Raw genomic sequence first — 23,827 nt, 5'->3', positions numbered from 1 at the left:
AACTGATTTCAATTGAAAGCCTGCGTGCGCTAGTACCTCTTGCCACGAGTTCCCAGAATTCTTTGCAGTTTTACCCCTGAGTGAAGTCACATTTTCAATCTCTATACAAAAAAAGCCTGGCAATGTTGAACTTGTTGTGGAAGCCACTCCCAGTTTAAGTTCAGGAGACAGACACCTTCTCTACTTTCAAGATCAGCTTCAAACTTTCCTTTTTGTTAAAACTCACAGTTAGAGCTGGCTTAGGTGATTTTGTTCATTGTTCACAAATGGTTGTTTTTTTGCGCATCTGCAGTCTGTCAGGCTGTCTGATCACAGAAGAAAGCTGTACTTCTCTAACCTCAGCTGTGAGCTCCAACCCTTCCCATCTGAGAGAGCTGGACCTGAGCTACAATGATCCAGGAGACTCAGGAATGAAGCTGTTGTCGGCTGGACTGAACGATCCATGCTGGGGACTGGACACACTCAGGTATGGAGAGAATGTCTGATATTTGCTTCATGCACGTGACACGAACTGATCAACAAGCAATATATATGTATGAGGTGTCTAGTGAGAGCATTTCCAGAAACAATTGGTAAATATCTCAATATATTTACAGCAAAAATTATATTAATATATGAATAGAGAGGCACAGGACATACTTATCCTAGATTAAAACAACTATTGGAACCTTTTGAAACTGTTAGCCTCACTTCATTTATTTATGGCAAATGGCCTGAATTTGTATAGCACTTTAGGCAAGGCAAGGCAAGTTTATTTGTATAGTACAGTTCAACAACAAGGTGATTCAAAGTGCTTTACAGAGACATTAGAAACACAAACAGATAAAAAGCATGATTTAAAATTGATTAAAACAAGCAAACAAACAAACAAACAAACAAACAAACAAACAAAGAAAACAGTATATAAAATCAAAACAGATAAAATCAGAACAGTAGATAAAATCAATAGTTAAAATGTAAGTTTTGAAATTTAAGCTTAAGTGCGCATTTGGTGCTTTATTCAAATGCAGCTGAGAGCAGGTGAGTCTTCAACCTGGATTTAAATAAACTGAGTGTTTCAGCTGATCTGAGGCTTTCTGGGAGTTTGTCCCAGATATAAGGAGCATAAAAGCTGAATGCAGCTTCTCCGTGTCTGGTTCTGACTCTGGGAACTGATAAAAGACCAGATCCAGATGACCTGAGGGATCTGGAAGGTTCATACTGGGTCAGGAGGTCACTGATGTATTTTGGTCCTAAACCATTCAGAGCTTTATAGACCAGCATTAGAACTTTAAAGTCTATCCTCTGACGGACAGGCAGCCAGTGTAAAGACCTCAGAGCTGGACTGATGTGGTCCACTTTTTTGGTCTTAGTGAGGACTCGAGCAGCAGAGTTCTGAATGAGCTGTAGTTGTCTGACTGATTTTTTAGGTAGACCTGTAAAGATGCTGTTACAGTAATCAAGCCTACTAAAGATGAATGCATGGACTAGTTTTTCCCGGTCCTGTTGAGACATCAGATCTTATCCTTGAAATATTCTTGAGGTGATAGTAAGCTGATTTTGTTATTGTGTTAATGTGTTTTTCTAAGTTTAGGTCTGCATCCATCATTACACCCAAATTTCTCGCCTGGTTTGTGGTTTTTAGGTGTATAGATTGAAGTTCTCTGGTGACCTGTAATCGTTTTTCTTTGGTGCCAAAGACTATTACCTCAGTTTTGTTTTTGTTTAGCTGGAGAAAATTGTGGCACAACCAGTCATTGATTTCCTCAATGCATTTACCAAGCGCCTGTACAGGGCCTCGGTCTCCTGGTGACACTGTGATATATATTTGTGTGTCATCTGCATAGCTGTGGTAGTTTATTTTGTTGTTCTTTATAATCTGTGCCAGTGGGAGCATGTAAATGTTAAACAGAAAGGGTCCCAAGATGGAACCTTGGGGAACTCCACATGTGATACTTGTCTGCTCAGATGTGAAGTTACCTATTGATACAAAGTATTTCCTGTTTTCTAAGTATGTTTTGAACCAGTTTAGTACAGTTCCTGAAAGACCTGTCCAGTTCTCCAGTCGTTTGAGTAATATGTTGTGGTCAACTGTATCAAATGCTGCACTGAGATCCAGTAAAACTAAGACTGACATTTTTCCACTGTCTGTATTCAGACATATGTCATTAAACACTTTGGTCAGAGAGGTTTCAGTGCTGTGGTTCTGTCTAAAACCTGACTGGAAGGCATCGTAGCAGTTATTCTGTTTTAAGAAGTAACTGAGTTGTTGAAAAACTGCTTTTTCAATGATCTTACTTAAAAATGGGAGATTTGAGATCGGCCTGTAGTTGTTCATTTGTGTCTTGTCAAGATTGTCCTTTTTCAGTGTAGGTTTTATTATAGCAGTTTTTAGTGATTCTGGAAACACACCTGATAATAAAGAAAAGTTGACGATCTGTAACAGGTCTGACTCTAAAGTCTTTGAGACCTTTTTGAAAAAAACTTTTTGGCAGGACATCTAAACAGCAAGAGGAGGAGTTCAGTTGACCTAAGATGTCCTCCAGGTCTTTGCTGTTAATCGGGTGAAACTGTTTCATGGTGTTTAAACAGTTTTTCGGTGGACACAGTACATATCCTGGATCTGCTGTTGATGTACCAACTGCTTGTCTAATCTTTTGGATTTTTCCTGTGAAGAATTTGGCAAAGTCATTGCAGGCCATAGTCGAATGAAGTTCAGCTGCCACTGACACAGGAGGGTTTGTTAGCCTGTCAGCTGTAGAAAATAAGACCCGAGCATTATGGCTTTTTTTAGTGATGATGTCAGAGAAGTAGGACCTTCTTGCACTCCTCAGTCGTAAATTATAATTGTGAAGTTTCTCTTTATAGATGTCATAGTGAACCTGGAGGTTTGTTTTCCTCCATCTGCGCTCAGCTTTCCTACACTCTCTTTTTTCATTTTTCACCAGTGTGGAGTTTCTCCATGGAGACTTTTTTCTTCCAGAGATAACCTTCACCTTAATGGGAGCAATTGTATCCATTACATTTAACATTTTAGCATTGAAGCTATTGACGAGCTCATTGACTGAACCTCTGGACCCTAAGCGCTTTACACATTCAGTCATCCACCCATTCACACACTGGTGATGGCAAGCTACATTGTAGTCACAGCCACCTGGGGCGCACTGACAGAGGCGAGGCTGCCGGACACTGGCATCACCAGGCCCTCTGACCACCACCAGTAGGCAACGGGTGAAGTGTCTTGCCCAAGGACATAGCGACCGAAACTGTCGGAGCCGGGGCTCGAACTGCCAACTCTTGAGCTACGATCGCCCACATTTATTTAGATAAACTTTTATATTGACAGCTGTGATAGAAGCTGACAACTATGGCATGCTCTCTATATATTTAAAGGTAGAAAAGCCAAATGGCTGCTCTCCGGGAGTTTAAGTAAGCAGCAGTGCAGAAATGCATGTATGTGTTTCTAGTGCTCCTCATAGACAAAAGTTGAAATTTGTTTTGAAAAGCCAATATGCAAAATCATAGAACTGAAAACAATGCAATAAAGAAATATAGTTAGAATAGAATAGAATAGAATTCAACTTTATTGTCATTGCACATGCACAGGTACAGGGCAACGAAATGCAGTTTGCATCCATCCAGAAGTGCTTTAGTGATATAGATATTACAATATATATTAGCAATAGTATAGATATGTAAGTATATTACAGAAATGGGTCTATTATGGTATGTTATAATGTACACAGTATGAAGTATGTTGTGAATATTCTATAACTAAGTATGTACAGGCTGTAGTGAGTACAAGCTATGTACAGGCTATGAACAGGATATAAATATGAAAAACTATACAGAAATCTGAGATATACAGCTATACAGAAATGGGAACTATGCAAGTTGTAAACAGTTGTAGGATTAAAGATTATTGAATGTACAGAATGATTATTTACACAGAGCTATACAGTAGTGCAGTTAAGATAAGTGAGGGTGTAGATAGTTTCTACAGAGGTTATATAAAGTGTTAGTGGTTGTGAGTGGTGGTTCACTCCATGTTATTATTGTGTGTTTGAGGGTACAGTTGTCCATTGTGGGGGTGTGTATGTTCAGTCCATGAGTTTAACGTGGGTCAGATGTCAGGAGGCAGAGTTCAGGAGTCTGACAGCTGTGGGGAAGAAGCTGTTCCGGTACCTGGTGGTCTTAGTCCGGAGGCTCCTGTGGCGCCTCCCAGAGGGCAGGAGGGTGAAGAGTCCATGTGATGGGTGACTGGGGTCTTTGATGATTTTCCCAGCCCTTTTCAGACACCGCTTCCTGTAGATGTCTTTTATGGCAGGAAGTGGTGCTCCGGCGATGCGCTGGGCAGTTTTCACGACCCTCTGCAACGCCTTCCGGTCCGAGGCAGAGCAGTTCCCGTACCAGACTGTTATACAGTTGGTCAGGATGCTCTCGATGGTGCAACAATAGAAGTTCACCAGGATGTCTGAGGACAGGTGGTTCTTCCTCAGAGTCCTCAAGAAGAAGAGGCGCTGGTGAGCCTTCTTGACCAGCTTGGAGCAGTTGGTCGTCCAGGTGAGATCCTCGGAGATGTGGACTCCCAGGAACTTGAAGCTGCTCACACGCTCCACAGCCGTCCCCTTAATGTGGATGGGGGATGTGGGTCAGCATTCCTCCTGTAGTCCACGATGAGCTCCTTGGTCTTCTCGGTGTTAAGCAGCAGGTTGTTTGTGTCGCACCGCTCAGCCAGACGATCCACCTCCTCCCTGTAGGCGGCCTCATCGTTGTCACTGATGAGGCCAATCACCGTGGTGTCATCTACAAACTTAATGATGGTGTTGGAACCATCAGCAGGTCTGCAGTCGTGGGTGAAGAGGGAGTAGAGGAAAGGGCTCATCACACAGCCTTGTGGTTCATTGTGATGGTAGATGAGCAGTGGTTATCCAGCCGGACATGTTGGGGGCGGTTGGTCAGGAAGTCCAGTAACCATTTGCAGATGAGGGAACTGATGCCCAGGTCTGTCAGTTTCCTGATGAGTTGTGAGGGGTGGATTGTATTGAATGCTGAACTGAAGTCTATAAACAGCATTCTGGCGTAGGTGTTGTTGTTGTCCAGGTGTGAAAGGACAGAGTGCAGTGCGATGGAGACTGCATCCTCTGTGCTCCTGTTCTGGCGGTATGCGAATTGGTGGGGGTCCAGGGTGGGGGGGAGACAGGATTTGAAGTGTGCTAGGACCAGCTGCTCTAAGCACTTAGTGATGATGGGGGTGAGTGCTACTGGGCGGTAGTCATTGAGGCAAGATGGGTTGGAGTTTTTGGGTATCGGGATGATGGAGGTGGATTTGAAGCAGGCCGGTACCACAGCGTGGGCCAAGGACAGATTGAATATGTCTGTGCGCACTCCTGCAAGCACCCCAGAACACGCTCTGAGAACACGTCCGGGGATGCCATCAGGACCTGCAGCCTTGTGGACATTGATCCTGCTCAGCACCGCTCCTACATCGGTGGGGGAGAGAGTCAGAGGTTGGTGGTCTGGCGTCATGTCTGCTTTGGTTGTGGTTGTGGGGTTCCCTCGCTCAAAACGAGCATAAAAGTTGTTGAGCTCGTTGAGGAAGGAGACATCAGAGGATGCGGGGGAGGGTTTGGTGGTCCTGTAGTCTGTAATGGTCTGGAGTCCTTGCCATATGCGTCGGGGGTTGGAGTTGGAGAAGTGTTCGTCTACCTTCTTCTTGTAATGGTGTTTGGCTTTTTTGATGCCCTTCTTTAGATTAGCCCTGGCTGTGCTGTAGGCGTGTGCATCTCCTGACCTAAAGGCGGTGTTGCGGGCCTTCAGGAGGAGACGAACATCCCGGTTCATCCAAGGCTTCTGGTTGGGGTACATGGTGATCCGTTTCTGGGTGGTGACACTGTCTGTGGTTTCGGAGATGTAATCCAGTACAGATGAGGTGTACTGGTCCAGGTCTGTGTGGGTGAACATATTCCAGTCTGTGTTTTTAAATCTGTCCTGGAGCACTGCGTCTGTCCCCTCTGGCCACACTTTAATTGTCCTCACAGCAGATTTCACACGTTGGATGAGTGGTGAATACCTAGGTGCGAGGAACAGGGAGAGATGGTCCGATTGTCCAATGTGGGGGAGGGGTGTGGGTGAAACGACCCAGGTGGAAGATACAGAGGCAGGAAGGAAGTGATAAAAAAGGAGCATTTATTGGTCCAAATGCAAAAGTGAAAAATGAGGAAACACAAAGTCCATTAAACAGAAATCCAAAGCAGGCACAGGAAAAGAGGACAGTATATACACTGGGAGCTACCTGCAAACACAAAGACAGGTGGGAGCATAGCACAGGTGCAGATGAGAGAGTTTGGCTGGTGAGAGATGAGCTGATTGGATTATGTGTATGTGTCGGGAATGGTGGCTTTTTGAATTGTTACTGGATGTTATTGCTGATGGTAATTATTCTCAGATTAAGGATTTGGTTTGAGAATTAAAAACTTTGGATTTGTGAAGGAACAGTGGTAGGGCTACTGACTGAAAGCATGTAGCCCTACACACTACACACTACAAAGAAGCATAAACAGAAGAGAAATATAAAGATAATGATGGTCACAGTTTGAATTTAATTCAATACAGGGTGTACTGACAGATCCAGGATCAGTCCAAATCATCAGCAGTTTGATCCATGTATGGATTGAAGTGAATTTGTGAAAATCTGTTGGTCTGTTATCAGTGTCTAACAGTATGTGTATGAGAGCCATGTAATGTCCATGTGTGCATGCTGACTGTGCTGCTCTGACCCCCCTCCTCAGGGTGGAGCCTGCTGGAGTCCGATGGTTGAGACCAGGTCTGAGGAAGTGTAAGTGTGTTTTTAATGGGATTCATGAAAACAAAGCAGCACACATTCAACTATCTTCATCATGTCAGGAGTCATCATCAAAGTGTCAATCAATGAACAGATGATGGATCAATAACTGCAGCTGGATTGTGTTTGTTCTCTCATCAGATTCCTGTCAACTCACAATTGACACAAACACAGTTCACACAAACATCAAACTGTCTGATGACAACAACAAGAAGGTGACACGTGTGAAGGAGGTTCAGTCATATCCTGATCATCCAGACAGATTTGATGTTCATTACCAGCTGCTGTGTAGAAATGGTCTGACTGGTCGCTGTTACTGGGAGGTCGAGTGGAGAGGAGACGTTTATATATCAGTGAGTTACAGAAGAATCAGAAGGAAAGGAGACAGTGAAGACTGCTTGTTTGGATACAACAATCAGTCCTGGAGTCTCAGCTGCTCTGATGATGATGGTCCTCGTTCTGTGTGGAACAATAACAGACAAACATCCATCTCCTCCTCCACCTCCTCCTCTTTCTCTAACAGAGTAGCAGTGTATGTGGACTGTCCTGCTGGCACTCTGTCCTTCTACAGAGTCTCCTCTGACACTTTGATCCACCTCCACACCTTCAACACCACATTCACTGAAACTCTTTATCCTGGGTTTAGTCTCCGGTCTCCTGGTTCCTCAGTGAGTCTGTGCTGAGTTGAGTGTAAAGAGTGTCCTTCAGTTAGAGAAACGCTCTGACAGTTGAGCAGATAGTTCAGTCTGTACATGTTTGTCTCTTTCACACGTTTTCAGATTCATGGATTCAATCAGTTGATGTTTTAAACTGTTCTAAATTATTCATTGTAAACTTCTTCCTCTTCTGTCCTTTAAAGATGGAAGCTTCACAGTGAATATCAGTATGTTGTGTTTCTCTGAAGCTCAGTTCATAACCAGCTCCTCTGCATTTTCAACAAGTCTGAGCTCAATAAAATGAATTGAAATATTTGATTTCTCTTTTTGATAGGATTTTTCCAATGTAATGGGAAAATTCTAGTTAACCCTCACATTTAGATTTACGTTGTTAGAACTTCACTGTATGATTTTTGTATAACCTTTGCATGCATGCAACCCACACATTCTTGCGTTCACCAACAGCCTGGGTTGGAGAAAAGACTGTTGTAACTGAAAAGACACATAGAGTTTGTGTGATGTTATAAAAGGGGCACTGCGACGCCCCGAGGTTGGAATGCTCATTACTATGAACCTGTTATACTTTGATGTGTGCGTGTTCTCTTGCACGCAGTGATAAATTGTTTGACTCTTTCCGTCTTGCAGACTTTATTTACAAAATTCTACGACACCAAGCTTTCTACATGCTCTTATTGTTTCAATCAATTTAAAAAATGTTTCAGATATATAAGCTGAGAATACTGGATCAGTAGTTTTTAATAGAGTTATAACCATGATATGGTGTATTTGCTTAGTTCATATGAAACATGAAAACTATCACAAAGGGTAATGGTGATAATGGTGTCATGGTCCCCGTGTCTCTCCAGCTGGCTAATGTTGGGCCGTAGTTTTGTTTTTGTGTGTGTCTCTCTCTTTCTTTTTAACATCGCTGCCTTCTACCTGCCTGGGCAGAGCTCATTACTGGGCTCTCGCTTTTGGCCCACCCACCTGCCACTGATTTGTTCCTATGTTTTGTGGCTACTATTTGATGTGGTGGCTCAGAGCAGCTCGTCGCTGGAACGGTGAATGCCCTGTGTTCGTAAAGCCCCGGCTAGTATCAAACTTATGTTTGTAATTTCTGGATGTAGAATTACTTCTTGCTTCCTGGACCTGTTAGTCTGTTTTTCCCTGGATCCCAGTCAATGTTCCCTCTAATATTTCATATGTCTGAGCGAACACACAAACTCCCTGAGCGGTCCCTTGGACCACTGTGAGCAACATTAGATGTGTGCACTGTGGTCAAAACACAACTTTCTTTTTATTTTTAATAAAGCTCTTGTGACTTGTATTATGAGTCTGAGTCTGTGTTCTGGGAGAGAGTCTGTAACTCTGTCTGCAAAATACAGTATATATGGACCAATGTTGGGCATTTAATTATATAGTTACTTCTTCAAAAAAGTAACTGAGTTATGCAAACAACAAAGTTTTTTGCAGCTGTTTACCTAAAAATGCAGCAAAGGCGTTTTCTTAAATAAACGTTTCAAACTATTTACAGCACAATCAGCTGTTCTGCATCAAATTTGATGCCACACAAATTATTTGTGCCACTCCAAAAAACAATTTCAGTCCACTATGAGATAAAGCAGAACATCAGCCTGATACCTGCAGGCCTGACAACAGGAGATGTATCACTGCTGTAACACCTGTAACATTCAGCCGTCGCCTCATTGTTCTGGCACACACAACAAAACTATTGACTACACTACACATTAACTACACACTAACTACACAAGATTTGCGCTAAACGTCTCACATCTCTCACATCATTTTTATATATTTTATTTTATTTTTACTCTATTTAATTTGTAAAAATGTGTATACACACACACACACACACACACACACGTAGAAAACATTTAGTATACACATCCAGAAATGCATACACTATTATATATTGTACATATATTTATTAGTTTCAGATGTAGCCATTCTTGTATTTTGCTTGTTTACGTTATTGTATTTTGCACAACTCTGTTGCTTGTGAAGCTCGCACACAAGAATTTCACTCACATGTGCTGTACCAATGTACCTGCACATGTGATGTGACAATAAAAGTGATTTGATTTGATTTGATTTGACATCTCAAAACACTGCCGTCACTCCTAAAACTTCCCCCTTCCTAAACAATAAATGCCATGTTGCCAGATCATTTTTTGATTGGTCCACATGGTACATTTTTCGACTAATAGGAATGGGTGGGGGTGTTTTGGTTTTGTCTTTGCTCACAGGCTTTCGAGCGTTTTCCTTAAAAAATGCCGTTTTTACCGTTTCTTCCTGCAGTAAATATAAACAACGACAGTATTCAGGAAAACAACCAAACATTGCAGATATTTTTTATGATAACTCCGGTTTTACGTGGCCGATCAACACAATTTAAAAACTGGTATAAAGACCACACTTTTCCCGTCAATTGTTCCGTCTGTCCTGCTCACATCTCCAATGGTTGTACACGTTGTCATTAACGTGGCTTCACTCCACATCAGCCGCTTTACTAGCTAAAACACCGGTGTCGGCACATAAGGACGCTGTCATAGCCTGTCAACCACGTTGATTAGCTGCGTATATACGAATGTGAATCGCATCATTGGCTGGACTGTGGGATAAGGTGGCATCGTTGTAATCCCATACTGGAGCAGCCAGTCACTGACTAACACTGCCAAACAGAATTGTTAAAGTATTAATTTTAATTTCAATTCAGCTTGGATTTTTTTTTTGTGCGCAACACAGATTTTCTCTGCGCAGAGACCGTGCCAGTAGTGCACAATTGCACACGTGCACAGCTTAGAGGGAACATTGATCGCAGTGTGCAGCTGTGTGGACTGGAGCAAGACAGTGAAAAGCGTGAGTGGCAGAAGAGGATTCATGGCAGACTGAGGAGCGTGTCGTGGAGTGCTTCTGAATGGAGAAGAGAGTAGACGAGCTCGCACTGAAGATTTGAGTATGTGGATTAACCCCCCTGTTGTGGAAGTTTTCCATTAAATAAAGCCTGCAGACGAGCGGTGAGCGGTAGCTAACATTCTTTAATCAAAAACAAAGAACAGACAAACCAAATTTCTGGAGAGCCTGCATGATCGCGGGGCAGATGGTCAGCAGAGTCTCCCTGAGCCTAGCATGGCTCTCAGTTAAATACCTTTCACAGGAACAAAAGGCAGTACACAGCTGTCTCACACTCCCTTGCTACCTCCCAGAGTCCTCGAAGAGACAAAAGACTTCCTGTGGAGCTGTCTGCTTCCCCCAACTTCCTTACTAGACCCCCACCATTTGTCTTACTGTATGAGTGTGAGACATGTTAAAATCCAGTGGCACCAAGGCATTATACAATAAAATAATGTGAATGATACATAAATAAAAGAAATTCCTTTCCCCCCCCCCCCCCGGATCCCTGGATCCTGCTCGTCACTTGTATTTACAGTTGCACTTTGGTGATTTGTGCGAATAAACTGTGAACTCTTGTTTTTCAGGCTGGGTCTGCACTTAAATCCATTCAGTCTTGCTTGACACCTGCTAGCGAATCTGGTGGATTTGGTGACAGATTTGTTTTGATGTAGAATATTTAGAAGCTGTGTCATTGTTGTGAAGAACTGTGAAGGTTCTCAGTCATCCAGGTCATCGTAGTCAAAGGAGCTTGCAAAGAAAAGCGTCTGGACTTCCTTAAGTTACTTGAAGACGTTTCACCTCTCATCCGAGAAGCTTCTTCAGTTCTAAGGTCAAATGGTGGAGAGTCCCAGATATAAACCTAGTGGGAGTGACCCCCACAGAGGGACAAAAGGACCCCCTGATGATCCTCTAATCGCCTGAGCCAAGGTGTGAAACTGGGTGTGGGTCCCAATCAGCCAGAGTTTCGGGTGAGTTCATTGTGAAACCTGGCCCCACCTTATCATGCGAATTCCTGAGGTCAGATGGCCCAGGATGTGAGTGGGCGTTAAGGCGTCTGGGAAGGGATCTCAAAACTGGATTATAGATGGCAGAGAGTTGGTGTCGGAAACCCCCGCCTCTGTTCAAAGATGGTCGCTCACAGTGGACATAGATGCTTCTTTCACTCCTCTTTCAAACCATCTGTCCTCTCTGTCCAAAATGTGAACATTGGCATCCTCGAAAGAGTGACCTTTATCCTTAAGATGCAGATGGACTGCTGAGTCTTGTCCTGTGGAGGTGGCTCTTCTATGTTGTGCCATGCTCTTGTGAAGTGGCTGTTTGGTCTCTCCAATGTAGAGGTCTGGGCATTCTTCACTACACTGTACAGCATACACCACATTGTTAAGTCTGTGCGCCAAAACGCCAAAACGGGATGGAGGATACAACACAGTGAAACAAACACATGTATTAAGGTGAATGTAGTTCTTGTTTTTGCTGCCATGCACACACTGGTAAAAACAAACACATATAGTGCACTTAACATGACCTATAATAACTCTGCCTATTTGGGGGTTTTTTTTTTTACCAGCAGGGGGGTTTGTGTACACATGAAGCCCTCAACATTTGAACCTCCTTGAGGCAGTTAGCTGAAAGGCTTCAAACCCTGATGAAACTTTATCTTGCCATTACTAGGGAAACACAAACTAACACACAATGAACACAGTGTTTCTAGACTGCTGCCTAATTATTTATTACTGTAACACAGAGTATGCACTGCTCTGGTTTCACAATACTGCCCAGCCAGCTGGTGTTTCCTTTTGCAGTGTCTCTACTGTCAGCTTCACTCTCCTTCTGACACAAAAACCCTCAGTCCCAGAACACTGCTGTGAAATCAGAGGGATACAATGAAAGCTTTGAGCTTTTTCAGCATTTCCCTGCAGCTAAGCACTCATGTTTTAAGACTAAGACTCTGAGGAAGGAGAGAAGGACAAAGAAGGTGGGGACAAGGGACTGATGGAAGGAAAGAAGTAAAAGAAGGAGACAACCAAGGAAAATGAGTTGGTGAGATGGAGGGAGGAAAGGAGAGAATAGGAAGTAAAAGGGAGAATGGGAGGACTGAGAAGACGATGAAGGAGTAAAGGAAAGAGGAGAAAGTAAAGGTGTAAGGAGGTATGAAGCAGGGGCTCCTCTTAATGGAAGCATGGCGTTCAGATATTCCTGTCCTGCATCTCACAGGAACATCTGCTTCTCTTTAAAGTGGAGAAACACCTCTGAGCTTCCTCTGAACTGGGGACTCTCATAGAGGAGCGCCGGCTGAGCATGAACCTCAGCCTTCCTCAACTACTACACTGCTGTCAGACAGGCAACGTGAGTTGTATATGGAGCTGGCTCGTTTCTGGTCTGCTTGTTGTCACCTCAAGCCTCCAATTGAATGGAAAAACGTGCGCCATGGTAGAAAATAATCCTCATCAAAATCAAAAGAAATGGAGCTGTCACATCACGGCTGTGACGGCAGCAGCATCAACAAACTAAACTCGGAAAACTTATGAGAGCTTGTCACATTGAGAAATGTGGGAAGTGGAAAGGGGTCCTCTGTAGTGATGGGATTTCCGGCTCTTTTTAGAGAATCGGCTCTTTCGGCTCGGCTCACTAAAAAGACCCGGCTCTTTCAGCTCTGAACCGGCTCTTCAGGTTGTTTTGTTGCTTAATTAATTTATTATTAACAATAATATAAAATTATGCACAAAAGGAATTACTAATGTAAAAAAAAAGTGGTTTTATTCATATATGTTTATATATAAATATATGCGGTGGCCCCTAGTGACGAAGCACGTACAAACTCCAAAAAGCACGTACAAATTCCAAAGCACATTTCTAGCGTTAACTGAACATCCAAAACAGTGCCTAATTACTATACCTTTCTAATGTGATGTTGTTGTCCCTGGCTCTCTTTCTCTCTCTTTCCCTCCTGCTCTGTTCCTGTGCTACTGCGAGTAGTGATGTGCGGATCGATCCTGAAATATCGATTCCTCTGATACCAATCATTTATGTTGTAGAATCGATTCTCATATTAAAATATTGATAGTTTAGTAATTTAGGGTAAATTTGTAGTTTATCATTAACAGGAACACAGTGGAAAGAAACTATAACATTCGGATTGTCTACATTCAAAGGAACTATTTCCTCTTCCGCCTTTCATAGTCATGTGCGAAACACGGCTGTATAAATGTCTCGCAGCCCCTTTGGTGTGCGCACTCACAACACTGGCTGAGCGTAATTGTGCGGATGTATTTTACCTCCACAAACAGCTGAGACGTAGTTTGTGATACATGTGGCAAAAAAGTGAAGTGCCATACTTGCCAACCTTGAGACCTCAGAATTAGGGAGACATTCAAAAGGGCTGTTGGGGGTGATAAATACATTTTACAGTGTTTATTTATCGGATAAAATACGTTAAATGTCACCCGGAAACAGCGGGGGTGTCCAAATTCAGAGGCTGCTTCCACCTGAGGACCAGGCCTTCGTGGTCTAAAGAAAGCCGGGTAGTACGTCACGAGCTCCCTCGGTGGAGTGAAACTCTGCCGTCTGCTCCTTGGTATCTAAAATATAACCCCGCGCTGGAGCAAACTCTCGACCGTCTCACACTTTGTTTAATGAGTTTTCTGTTTGACGTTTATTCAGCTGTGTGAAAACCCCGGAGGAACCCTCCCGATGGATTAATAAAGTAAAATTTAATTTAATCTAATCTAATAACTTTAATCTCAGTCAAACCGATTTACTCACAAACAAATAAAACACTGAAAAAGCCAAACAATAACATAGAGTTGTGACATTTCCTAAATTTTAGAAACATCAAAGTTCTTCACAAACCATCTTCATCTTTAAAAGAGGAAATTGGGGATGTGGAGTTGACTTTAAGAAGCTGAAGAGTTTCTTCTTCAGAGGAAACACTAATGCTCACATCTCCTCCACAGCTGTAGCTGTAATAAACATTTGTCCTCCATCTACAGGAGCAGTCAGCAGACTATTTGTAAGTTATGATGTTTGATATTCAGGCTGATGAAAGTGTTTGAATTTAAAATAGTTGTAATGTTGGAGCTGTGAGCTGAAACAAATTCAGTCTGATGTGTGGAAACCATCACCTGCAGTTTATTCATCGACTCATTTTCTGCAGACAGAGGTTGTGTCAGATAACATCAGTCCATCTCCTTATTCTACAGCTCAAAATACATCAGTCCTCCTGGAACACGTGCTCTTATTGTGAAAATCCACCTTCTTTCTCAATCAGAGGTGGAGCCCTGACACCTTCCAGGTAGCAGCTCACCTGTCTCTCTGTGCAGCAGGTTTGGACTTGGTTGGTTTGAAGCGGAATTTCAGTGAGGAGCTCAGACTTGTGAGACAAGAGGACTCACTTAAAAGGTTTTTTCATGGAAGTCATTCAGGACCCACAGTGGGCCCACAGACTACGAAGCCTTTGGTTTATTATTTATTGCTGCAGTCAGTGGAACATTTATATAATGTAATATACTATAATATATTATGCATTTACAGCAGTAAAATTATTTAAATGTTCAGACTGTCAAATGTGAAGTTTAGAACAGAACTCACTTACAGTTCATTAAGTTGTAACTGTACTTTTATGTTAATTTGAGCCTGGATTTTTCCATTTGGATCCATGTAGTTAATGACACTTGAAAATCAGGACTTTAATTAGTGATGGGCGATACCACTAATTTCCTTTCCGATCGAATACCAAGTAAAATTCAGGGCGGTATCGACGATACTGATCCGATACCGATACTTTGTACAAAAACTTTAATCTTTTATTATATCTCAAATTATAGCGTCATAATGATTACAGGACATCAGATTACTTGTTCTTATCACTTAATAATGCAGAATTCATCGTACAGGAATTTTAAAAAAAACTGAAGTTGTGGCTATTTGAACACCTTGCATGCCTGCAACACTAAAGGACTCCGTGAGAGACGTCTGTCTCGCGCTAGCAGCACTTGTCCCTGTCCACTCCTCCTCTTCAGTTCGCCTCAACATACACTTGTCATATTCTGTGATATGATTTACTCTGATGTGTTTGACAAAGTTAGTGGTGTTGCCACAACACCTCACTTTCTTGCCACATGTATCGCAGACCACGTCTTGGCTGTTTGTGGATGTAAAATACGTCCGCACATAACTACCATTACGCTCAGCCAGTGTTGTGAGTGCGCACGCCAAGGGACACATTTATACAGCCGTATTTCGCACATGACTATGAAAGGCGGAAGAGTAAGTAGTTCCTTCCAATGTAGACAATCCGAACGATATAGTGTCTTTCCACTGTAATCCTGTTAACTATAAACTACAAATTTATCCTAAGTTATTAAAATATCGATATTTTAATGTGAGAATCGATTCTAGAACATAAATGACTGGTATCGGAGGAATCGATATTTCAGGATCGATCCGCACATCACTAACTGTAATCCACAGTGAGAACGTCTTCCATCAACATTTTTCTGAATCCTCTAAATTCCTGATTGTGATAGATTTAAGTCCAATCTGACCACATAAAGTTACACAACCACAAATTATCAGTGTGAAATTAAGTTCATTGAAAAACAAAGAGCTCTTACTGTGAAAATCTGCCTCCTTGCCCCTCCCACCTGCCATGCCTCAGTTAGAGTCCCGCCTCCTTCCAGGAAGCAGCTCACCTGTGTGTCTGTGTTTAGTGTCCAGGTGTGGAGTGGAGCTTGTTGTTGGTGTGTGTTTGAAGAAACTGTAAGTTTGCTTTATTTCCTTCTTTAATAGTTTATCTTTATGAACTTTACTGTTTGTTCTGCTCATGTTTTATTTCCGTTCTCTCCAGTTTGTAATGTTTTCCTGGCTAACATCAGCTGTGTGCAGCTTAGTTCCTGCACAAACAGCACAAATCTGCCGCTCCATAGTTCACGGTAACGGACTCACAGCTGGACCAACGAGGCCGAGTGTGTCCGCCGTTTTGAGCTACGTTCGTGTTTGTGTACATATGTATAATTTGTACTTTGTTTGTACTTATAGTTTGTACTTTGTGAGTTAGCCTTTACCATCACTGTGATTAATATTTACAAACGAGACACCTGCCAGAGCTTGAACGCTAAGGTAGCCAGACAGCATCCTAATGCTAAGAGCTCTGAAAGACACAAGTTAAAAATCTATTTGAGCGCTTTGTGAATGAGAGCAGCAGAGTTAGTTAATGGTCAGATGGTTACAGAAAAAGCAGCAGACTTTGTAAATTATGATTTATTCTAGCTGTAACTTAAACATGACATGACAGGAAGTGATGCCTTAACGTTCAGCTGTCTTTGGATTTTCTTCAGGAAATTTAGTTGCAGCTGTGAAATAAGGCCGACTGTGAGGAGGAAGTGTAATATGAAACAGGAAGCCTGTAAAAGCTGAAGTCACAGTGTCAACATGTCAGCAGAAAACCTCACCCATGACTGCTTCATCAACATGGAGCTCTGAGTGTTTATTAAAGGATCATTGTGTGAAAGACGCTTTAACACAGCTCACTGCAGCCTTTAGCTGTGAGCACACAGTGTCTCACGTTCACATTCACTTTACTGTTAAATACACTCATTAACTTTAAACAGCTGCTGTTATCAAGTGAAAATAGCAAAGATGTCAGGACTGGGCTGAGTCCCAGTGTTTCAACATCCTAGTAACTTCTCAGACAGTCAAAACTCATCAGAGCTTCTCATTATCACCAGGACAGATTTGGGTCAATATCATTTCACATTTCTGTGTCATCATCCATCAAATGTTGACACATAGTGGGTTTGTCATTCTCTTAGCTGACACTGAGATGAAGCAGGAAAGAAGCAGCTGATATTTGGACAGCACACAGTTGATGTGCACATGAATGATTTGTGTTTCCTCTGCAGGTGAAGGTAGAACGTGTGTGTGTGAGCTGATGTGGATGTGAATTCAGCAGCATGGATCAGTGTGAGGACAGAGAGGAGGGAGTCCCTCCCTCTAAAACCATTCAGAGGTGAGATGACCATCTCTAACTGTCCATGACTCTTCTCCATGTCACAGCTCAGCACTCACATCACTGCACATCACTCACAGGGACCAACCTGGACCTCCACCCACTTGTGTGTCCTTAAAGAGTGATCCATCTAAAAATGAAGCCATTAGATTTAAAGTCCAGCCTGTGTCTGCAGCAGAGAGGTGAGCTGTTACTAACACAAACTATTTGATGTCAGTTTGGTGTCTGATTTAAATCAACTGCTTGTCTTTGTTTCCCGGTTTCTAAACTGGATCTCAAGGGAAGTCACTGAGCGAGGAATTCCTTTATTCTCTAAAACATGTGCAACATGTACATTTAAACTCCTGCTGCTCACAGTAAGCCCATCAATAGTCCTGCACAGTGTTAATGACTGTGTTTACCTCTGGGTGGCGTTATGTTCTTACACTGCCAACACTAGCTTGGCATTTCCTTCTGCTCAAGCTCAGTGTGCAAACCACTTTGTCTTTGGGATGAGGAAGGTCCAACGGACCGTGGATACACTGTTCTTTCAATTGTGTAACAGTTTTTATTGATTGTGCACTTGTATCAAATTCTCTTGTTCAGCACAGATGCCAGCCAGCTTTCCATCTGACTGCACACTCCTCTCATGTCGACCTCACTATAGGAACGGACCACACCTCCACCACAGAAGGTATTCTAAGTCTTTATCAGCTTTTTTTTTTTCTTCTAACAGTATCCATACGACACCCGCTGGACCTGAACCTGATCCCAGCTGTGTGTCCCTAAACAGTGGCTGGTCTGCAGATCGTCCCATTAATTTTAAATTCGAGCAGACATCTGTTGCAGAGAGGTGAGCTATTCGTAACTTGAACTCTTTGAGAGCTGATGTAACCGCTTGATGTTGTTGTATATACACTGCAGTGCAAAGACATCATTCAATCACTCAATCCCATTAAAACTGTCTCTTAAAAATAAGTCTTTGGTTTCCAAGCAACTAAAAATCCACTTTGGCGAACAGGAAGTGATCAGAGGGTCTGTCCCACCACCTGTCAGTCTCACCAAACATTGACCATAGATATTATTAATTAGATTAAATACAGTAAATAATAGTCTTATTTGGACACTATCGAAAGGGAATACTGTATAATACAAATTTTGGAATAAATGACATAGCCTATATGATTGCAAAAAAATCTAAAAAGAAAAAGAAAGAAAAACACATCTTAGAATAGGATCTTAATGCATATAAATGAATATTTGATTAACCCATTAATTAAATGCATAATTAATACATTGATATAGTTAATTAAATATGTGAACTATTGTTAATATAGTGACAAGTTCTTGACACCAAACTACATACTAGTTTCATTAATAAACCAAGCTCTTCGCATGAGGTTTTGAAACTGCTCAGAAAAGACTTCCTTAGCAGGGACAGTGAATTTATTTACAAATGCAGAAACATTGTAACCAACAGTTCCAAAAATGTGATGTCCACTAATCCCAGCTCCCAGTGCAGTGTTCCAAATGCAAAACACACTGCACAGATTCTCCTGCACTATTTACAAAAAGTTTCTTGAGCTCTCTCTAATTCCGATGGTTTCTTGGATTTAAAGCAAAACATAGGTAAGTACACTTCACACAATGAGGTCTTAATTTACGAGTTGGGTTTAAACTGACTGGTTGTCACACAACAACCCAGCATCAACTGAAGCTAAACAGAAAATAACTAAACAGAAATCATATTTATTGATCAGCTCTCCTATAAACCTGAAACTTGCTGAATGAAAAACTGCTGGAATCAGATGTTATCTGCCAAACAACAACTGCATCATGCAGACACACTCAGCTCCGTCAGTTTGCTGCCCTGGTCAGATTTTCTCCTGCTACATACCACAGCTCCTTAAAACTATTCACAGTGAAACTCTGACATCTGTCAGCATCACAGCTTACCTCTGCAGCCAGCGTCTATTGTTCTGTTGTCTCAGCATGTTCTGTGGATTTATGGGCTGGTGTTGCTGGCCAGATGTCCTCGTACAGGGGAGAAAATAAATTATTCTAACACCATCTCAACATTTCTGTTATGTTATATATTATTATGTCAGCAGATGGCATTCTTGTACTGCTGATGATCCACTGAGTTATAAAAGCTGCAGGTTCAGACATGCACAGCTCAAAAATAAATGAGCTCTACAGGAAAGATGCTAATTTTGTCTCCACCGATCAATCAGTTTTATACATTTTATAGATCTGCTCAACAGCCTGCGAACTTCTGTTGGTCCAGATTGTGGTTCAGACTGTGCTTGAAAAATGAAGTTATCGTGAGACATTTATTCATATTCATGATTTGTTACATTGATGATCTGGATGGAGCATAAAAGTATTCTGCTAGAAACTCAACAATAAATATTGTGTGAATCTCAGATCTTCTAGAAGCTGACCTGGTCATCTCCTGAGTCCAATTCTTTAATTACAAAGTGTGTTTAAAAACTTTATCAGCCAAATCTGATACTAACCCTAACTTTGCTTTGACTAGAAGGAATATTATTTACATTAATACTGCATTAATCACCAACGGTTATCACATATAGAGAGATGAGGCTGAAGAGTCTAAACCAGGCAGTGTCTGCAAGATTGAAAGCTAAATTTAGTTAGAGATGGGGACAAATGTAAGACAGACAGGACAGGAGAGGAAGAACAGAGGTTGTAGTTACAGGTAGGACTGCATTTGATGGAAACAGGAAGTTTAAAGGGAAAAGGATGGAGTGCCCACTACAGGTCAGGGACGAGTTCTTGCCCCAGTGGAAGAGTTCAAGTATCTCAGGTCACGGTTGGCTTACATCAGGTGTAGCAGATATTCATATGAATTTTAGCTGATGATGCTGAGATTCATTGACTGAATTCCACCTTTATCCCAAGTTTAAACCATCTAGAAAACCGACAGGATAAACAGTGTACTGTGAGTGTAGAGGATTAAATCAGCCAGAACAACTCATAAAGCATCTGCTTACAGCTGGTTGAATTCAGTTGTTTACATCCACAAAGAGCAGCAGGTCAGCTGATCACAGCCTGTTCACTAAGAAAATCTACCGGAGCTCTCAATAGAATTTATTGCAAGTTATGATTCTTTTCCCCGCATTGAGCCATACCAACCAATTTTAGGTTCCCCCACCTTCTGAATCCACTTTAACCTCTGACTGTGCTCATTTTCCATTTTAGGTGGGGACGCAACAGAAAATAGCTTTTTTCTCTCTCTGTTGATGTTCAATAACCCAGCGGTGGGTTCCTGCAACAGCCTCTGATGTTAATTGGCAGCCTTTTATACACTGCTGATAATTGGCCCTAGAGCCATTCCATTATCTTCGCTTACATACGAAACTAAACTACACACAATTCTGATGTAATAGCTTTTCTTAATGTCAAGCCAAAACTGTAGACATAATTACAAGAATTACTGTTTATTGAATAACATATTTTCCCACTTGGCTTACTGACAACAATCAACAATAAAACTAAAATGGCTATTCAATCCCCTCTTTGACCACTTGGTGCCACAAGGAACCTTAAAAGGATGTTCAGGATTCCTTGGGACTATTATGGCTGATAGGCAGAAAACTTCTTGATCTGTTCTGTGCTTGAAGTAATTCTTTATGATTCCTCCACAGATTGGACCAGGAGAGTTCAGAGGTTCCCAGTGGTCAGTCTGCCCAGCAGCATCAAACACACATGGACTCCATATTTATGGTCTGTACATGTACAACAACTACTTTTACATCTATTCTGTTCACAGTCATCTCCATGCTGCTCTTTGTAGACCAGTGGATTATCAGTGTGCCCAACATGGATCTGATGTTTGGCTCCATGACTTCAGTCTAATTGGGTCATACATAAAGTATTCTGTTTCAGCGGCTGGAGGACAACATCATCACTTTTGTGAAAGACGAGCTGAAGAAGATCCAGAAGGTTCTGACTACAGATTACCCAGAATGTTTAGAGAGTCAGAGGGAGGATGATGAGCAGAGGAGGAGCAGCAGAGAGGCATTTATAAAGATCACACTAAACTTCCTGAGGACAATAAGGCAGGTGGAGCTGGCTGACCGTCTCCAGAGCAGTAAGACGATTTCTATGAAGATTTAAGCTGTTGGATAAGTGAAACATTTGCTAATGTCTAAAAATATGTATTCAAAAAATATTCATATTGACTTTTTAAAGATGAACCAATATTTTTTTATTTATTTAGAACTTTATGGTGCAGTTTGTCAACATAATCTCAAGTCTGTCTTGAAGAAGAAGTTCCAGTGTGTGTTTGAGGGGATCACTAAAGCAGGAAACTCAACCCTTCTGAATCAGATCTACACAGAGCTCTACATCACAGAGCAAGGGATTGCAGAGGTCAATGATGAACATGAGGTCAGACAGATTGAAACAGCATCCAAGAAACCAACCAGACCAGAAACAACAATCAGACAAGAAGACATCTTTAAAGCCTCACCTGGAAGAGATAAACCAATCAGAACAGTGCTGACAAAGGGAGTGGCTGGTATTGGGAAAACAGTCTTAACACAGAAATACACCCTCGACTGGGCTGAAGACAAAGCCAACCAGGACATCCCGTTCATATTTCCATTCACTTTCAGAGAGCTGAATTTGCTGAAAGACCAAAAGTTCAGTTTGGTGGAACTTGTTCATTACTTCTTTAAAGAAACCAAAGAAGCAGGAATCTGCAGCTTTGAAGACTTCCAGGTTGTGTTCATCTTTGATGGTCTGGATGAGTGTCGACTTCCTCTGGACTTCCACAAAACTGCAATCCTAACTGACCCTAGAAAGTCCACCTCAGTGGATGAGCTGCTGATAAATCTCATTATGGGGAACTGCTTCCCTCTGCTCGCCTCTGGATAACCACACGACCTGCAGCAGCCAATCAGATCCCTCCTGGCTGTGTCGGCTTGGTGACAGAGGTCAGAGGGTTCACTGACCCACAGAAGGAGAGTATTTCAGGAAGAAATTCAGAGATAAGGAGCAGGCCAACAGGATCATCTCCCACATCAAGACATCACGAAGCTTCCACATCATGTGCCACATCCCAGTCTTCTGCTGGATCACTGCTACAGTTCTGGAGGATGTGCTAAAAACCAGAGAGGGAGGACCACTGCCCAAGACCCTGACTGAGATGTACATCCACTTCCTCGTGGTTCAGGCCAAAGTGAAGAAGGTCAAGTATGATGGAGGAGCTGAGACAGATCCACACTGGAGTCCAGAGAGCAGGAAGATGATTGAGTCTCTGGGAAAACTGGCCTTTGATCAGCTGCAGAATGGAAAACTGATCTTCTATGAATCAGACCTGACAGAGTGTGGCATTGATATCAGAGCAGCCTCAGTGTACTCAGGAGTGTTCACACAGATCTTTAAAGAGGAGAGAGGACTGTACCAGGACAAGGTGTTCTGCTTCATCCACCTGAGTGTTCAGGAGTTTCTGGCTGCTCTTCATGTCCATCTGACCTTCATCAACTCTGGACTCAATCTGCTGGAAGAACAACAAACAACCTCCCAGAAGTCTGAAACAAGAGAATCTGCAGAGAAACACTTCTACCAGAGTGCTGTGGACAAGGCCTTACAGAGTCCAAATGGACACCTGGACTTGTTCCTGCGCTTCCTCCTTGGTCTTTCACTGCAGACCAATCAGACTCTCCTACAAGGTCTGCTTACACTGGCAAGAAGTAGCTCACAGACCAATCAGATAACAGTTGACTACATCAAGGAGAAGCTCAGTGAGAATCTGTCTGCAGAGAAAAGCATCAATCTGTTCCACTGTCTAAATGAACTGAATGATCGTTCTCTAGTGGAGGAAATCCAACAGTCCCTGAGATCAGGAAGTCTCTCCGCAGATGAACTTTCTCCTGCTCAGTGGTCAGCTCTGGTCTTCATCTTACTGTCATCACAAAAAGATCTGGATGTGTTTGACCTGAAGAAATACTCTCCTTCAGAGGAGGCTCTTCTGAGGCTGCTCCCATTGGTCAAAGCCTCTAACAAAGCTCTGTAAGTAGTCAAGTCAACTTTATTTATATAGCACATTTAAAGGACATCAAGTGACAGCCAAAGTGCTGAACAGAGGGATAATATAAACAAATAAAAAGAATTAAAATAGATAAGATGAAAACGTTATAGAAAACATTGTGAGACATCCATATATCTTTGTAAGAATATATGTGTACATGCAAATATGCACAGTTCTATACATTAAATGGGGAATCATAGTTTCTCCATTTGATCACACAGCCAAGTTAAACTGCGTTAGCCAGCATGCCACTGAGCCACGATTTACAGTCCAGTGCCAGAAAAGTAGCTGTGATTACCTACCTGGCACTGTGCACACCGTTGACAGCTTTAGAAAACAGATACTTGAATGCGGTTGTCAGGGTTCCTGGGTTGTATTTTCAGTTTGTT

General features: G+C 42.2%; 1 protein-coding gene and 1 pseudogene across 1 annotated transcript in view; one reads left to right on the top strand and one right to left on the bottom strand.

Moving 5' to 3' along the window:
• LOC113019581 (NACHT, LRR and PYD domains-containing protein 12-like) overlaps positions 1–7,506 on the top strand; it is a 54,323-nt gene extending 46,817 nt beyond the window's left edge. The window contains exons 12-14 of the mRNA XM_026163355.1: positions 293–466; positions 6,771–6,817; positions 6,965–7,506. Of these exons, the coding sequence (XP_026019140.1) occupies positions 293–466; positions 6,771–6,817; positions 6,965–7,506 (763 nt within the window). The remainder of the gene's footprint in view (positions 1–292; positions 467–6,770; positions 6,818–6,964) is intronic.
• LOC113019578 (protein NLRC3-like) overlaps positions 1–23,827 on the bottom strand; it is a 576,297-nt pseudogene that overhangs the window by 391,514 nt on the left and 160,956 nt on the right.

This window comes from Astatotilapia calliptera, chromosome 3 (genome assembly GCF_900246225.1).
Source record: "Astatotilapia calliptera chromosome 3, fAstCal1.2, whole genome shotgun sequence".
NCBI classification, from domain to species: Eukaryota; Metazoa; Chordata; class Actinopteri; order Cichliformes; family Cichlidae; genus Astatotilapia; species Astatotilapia calliptera.
The sequence above is the reverse complement of the archived record's forward strand: the minus strand, read 5'-3'. Positions and strand labels throughout refer to the sequence as shown.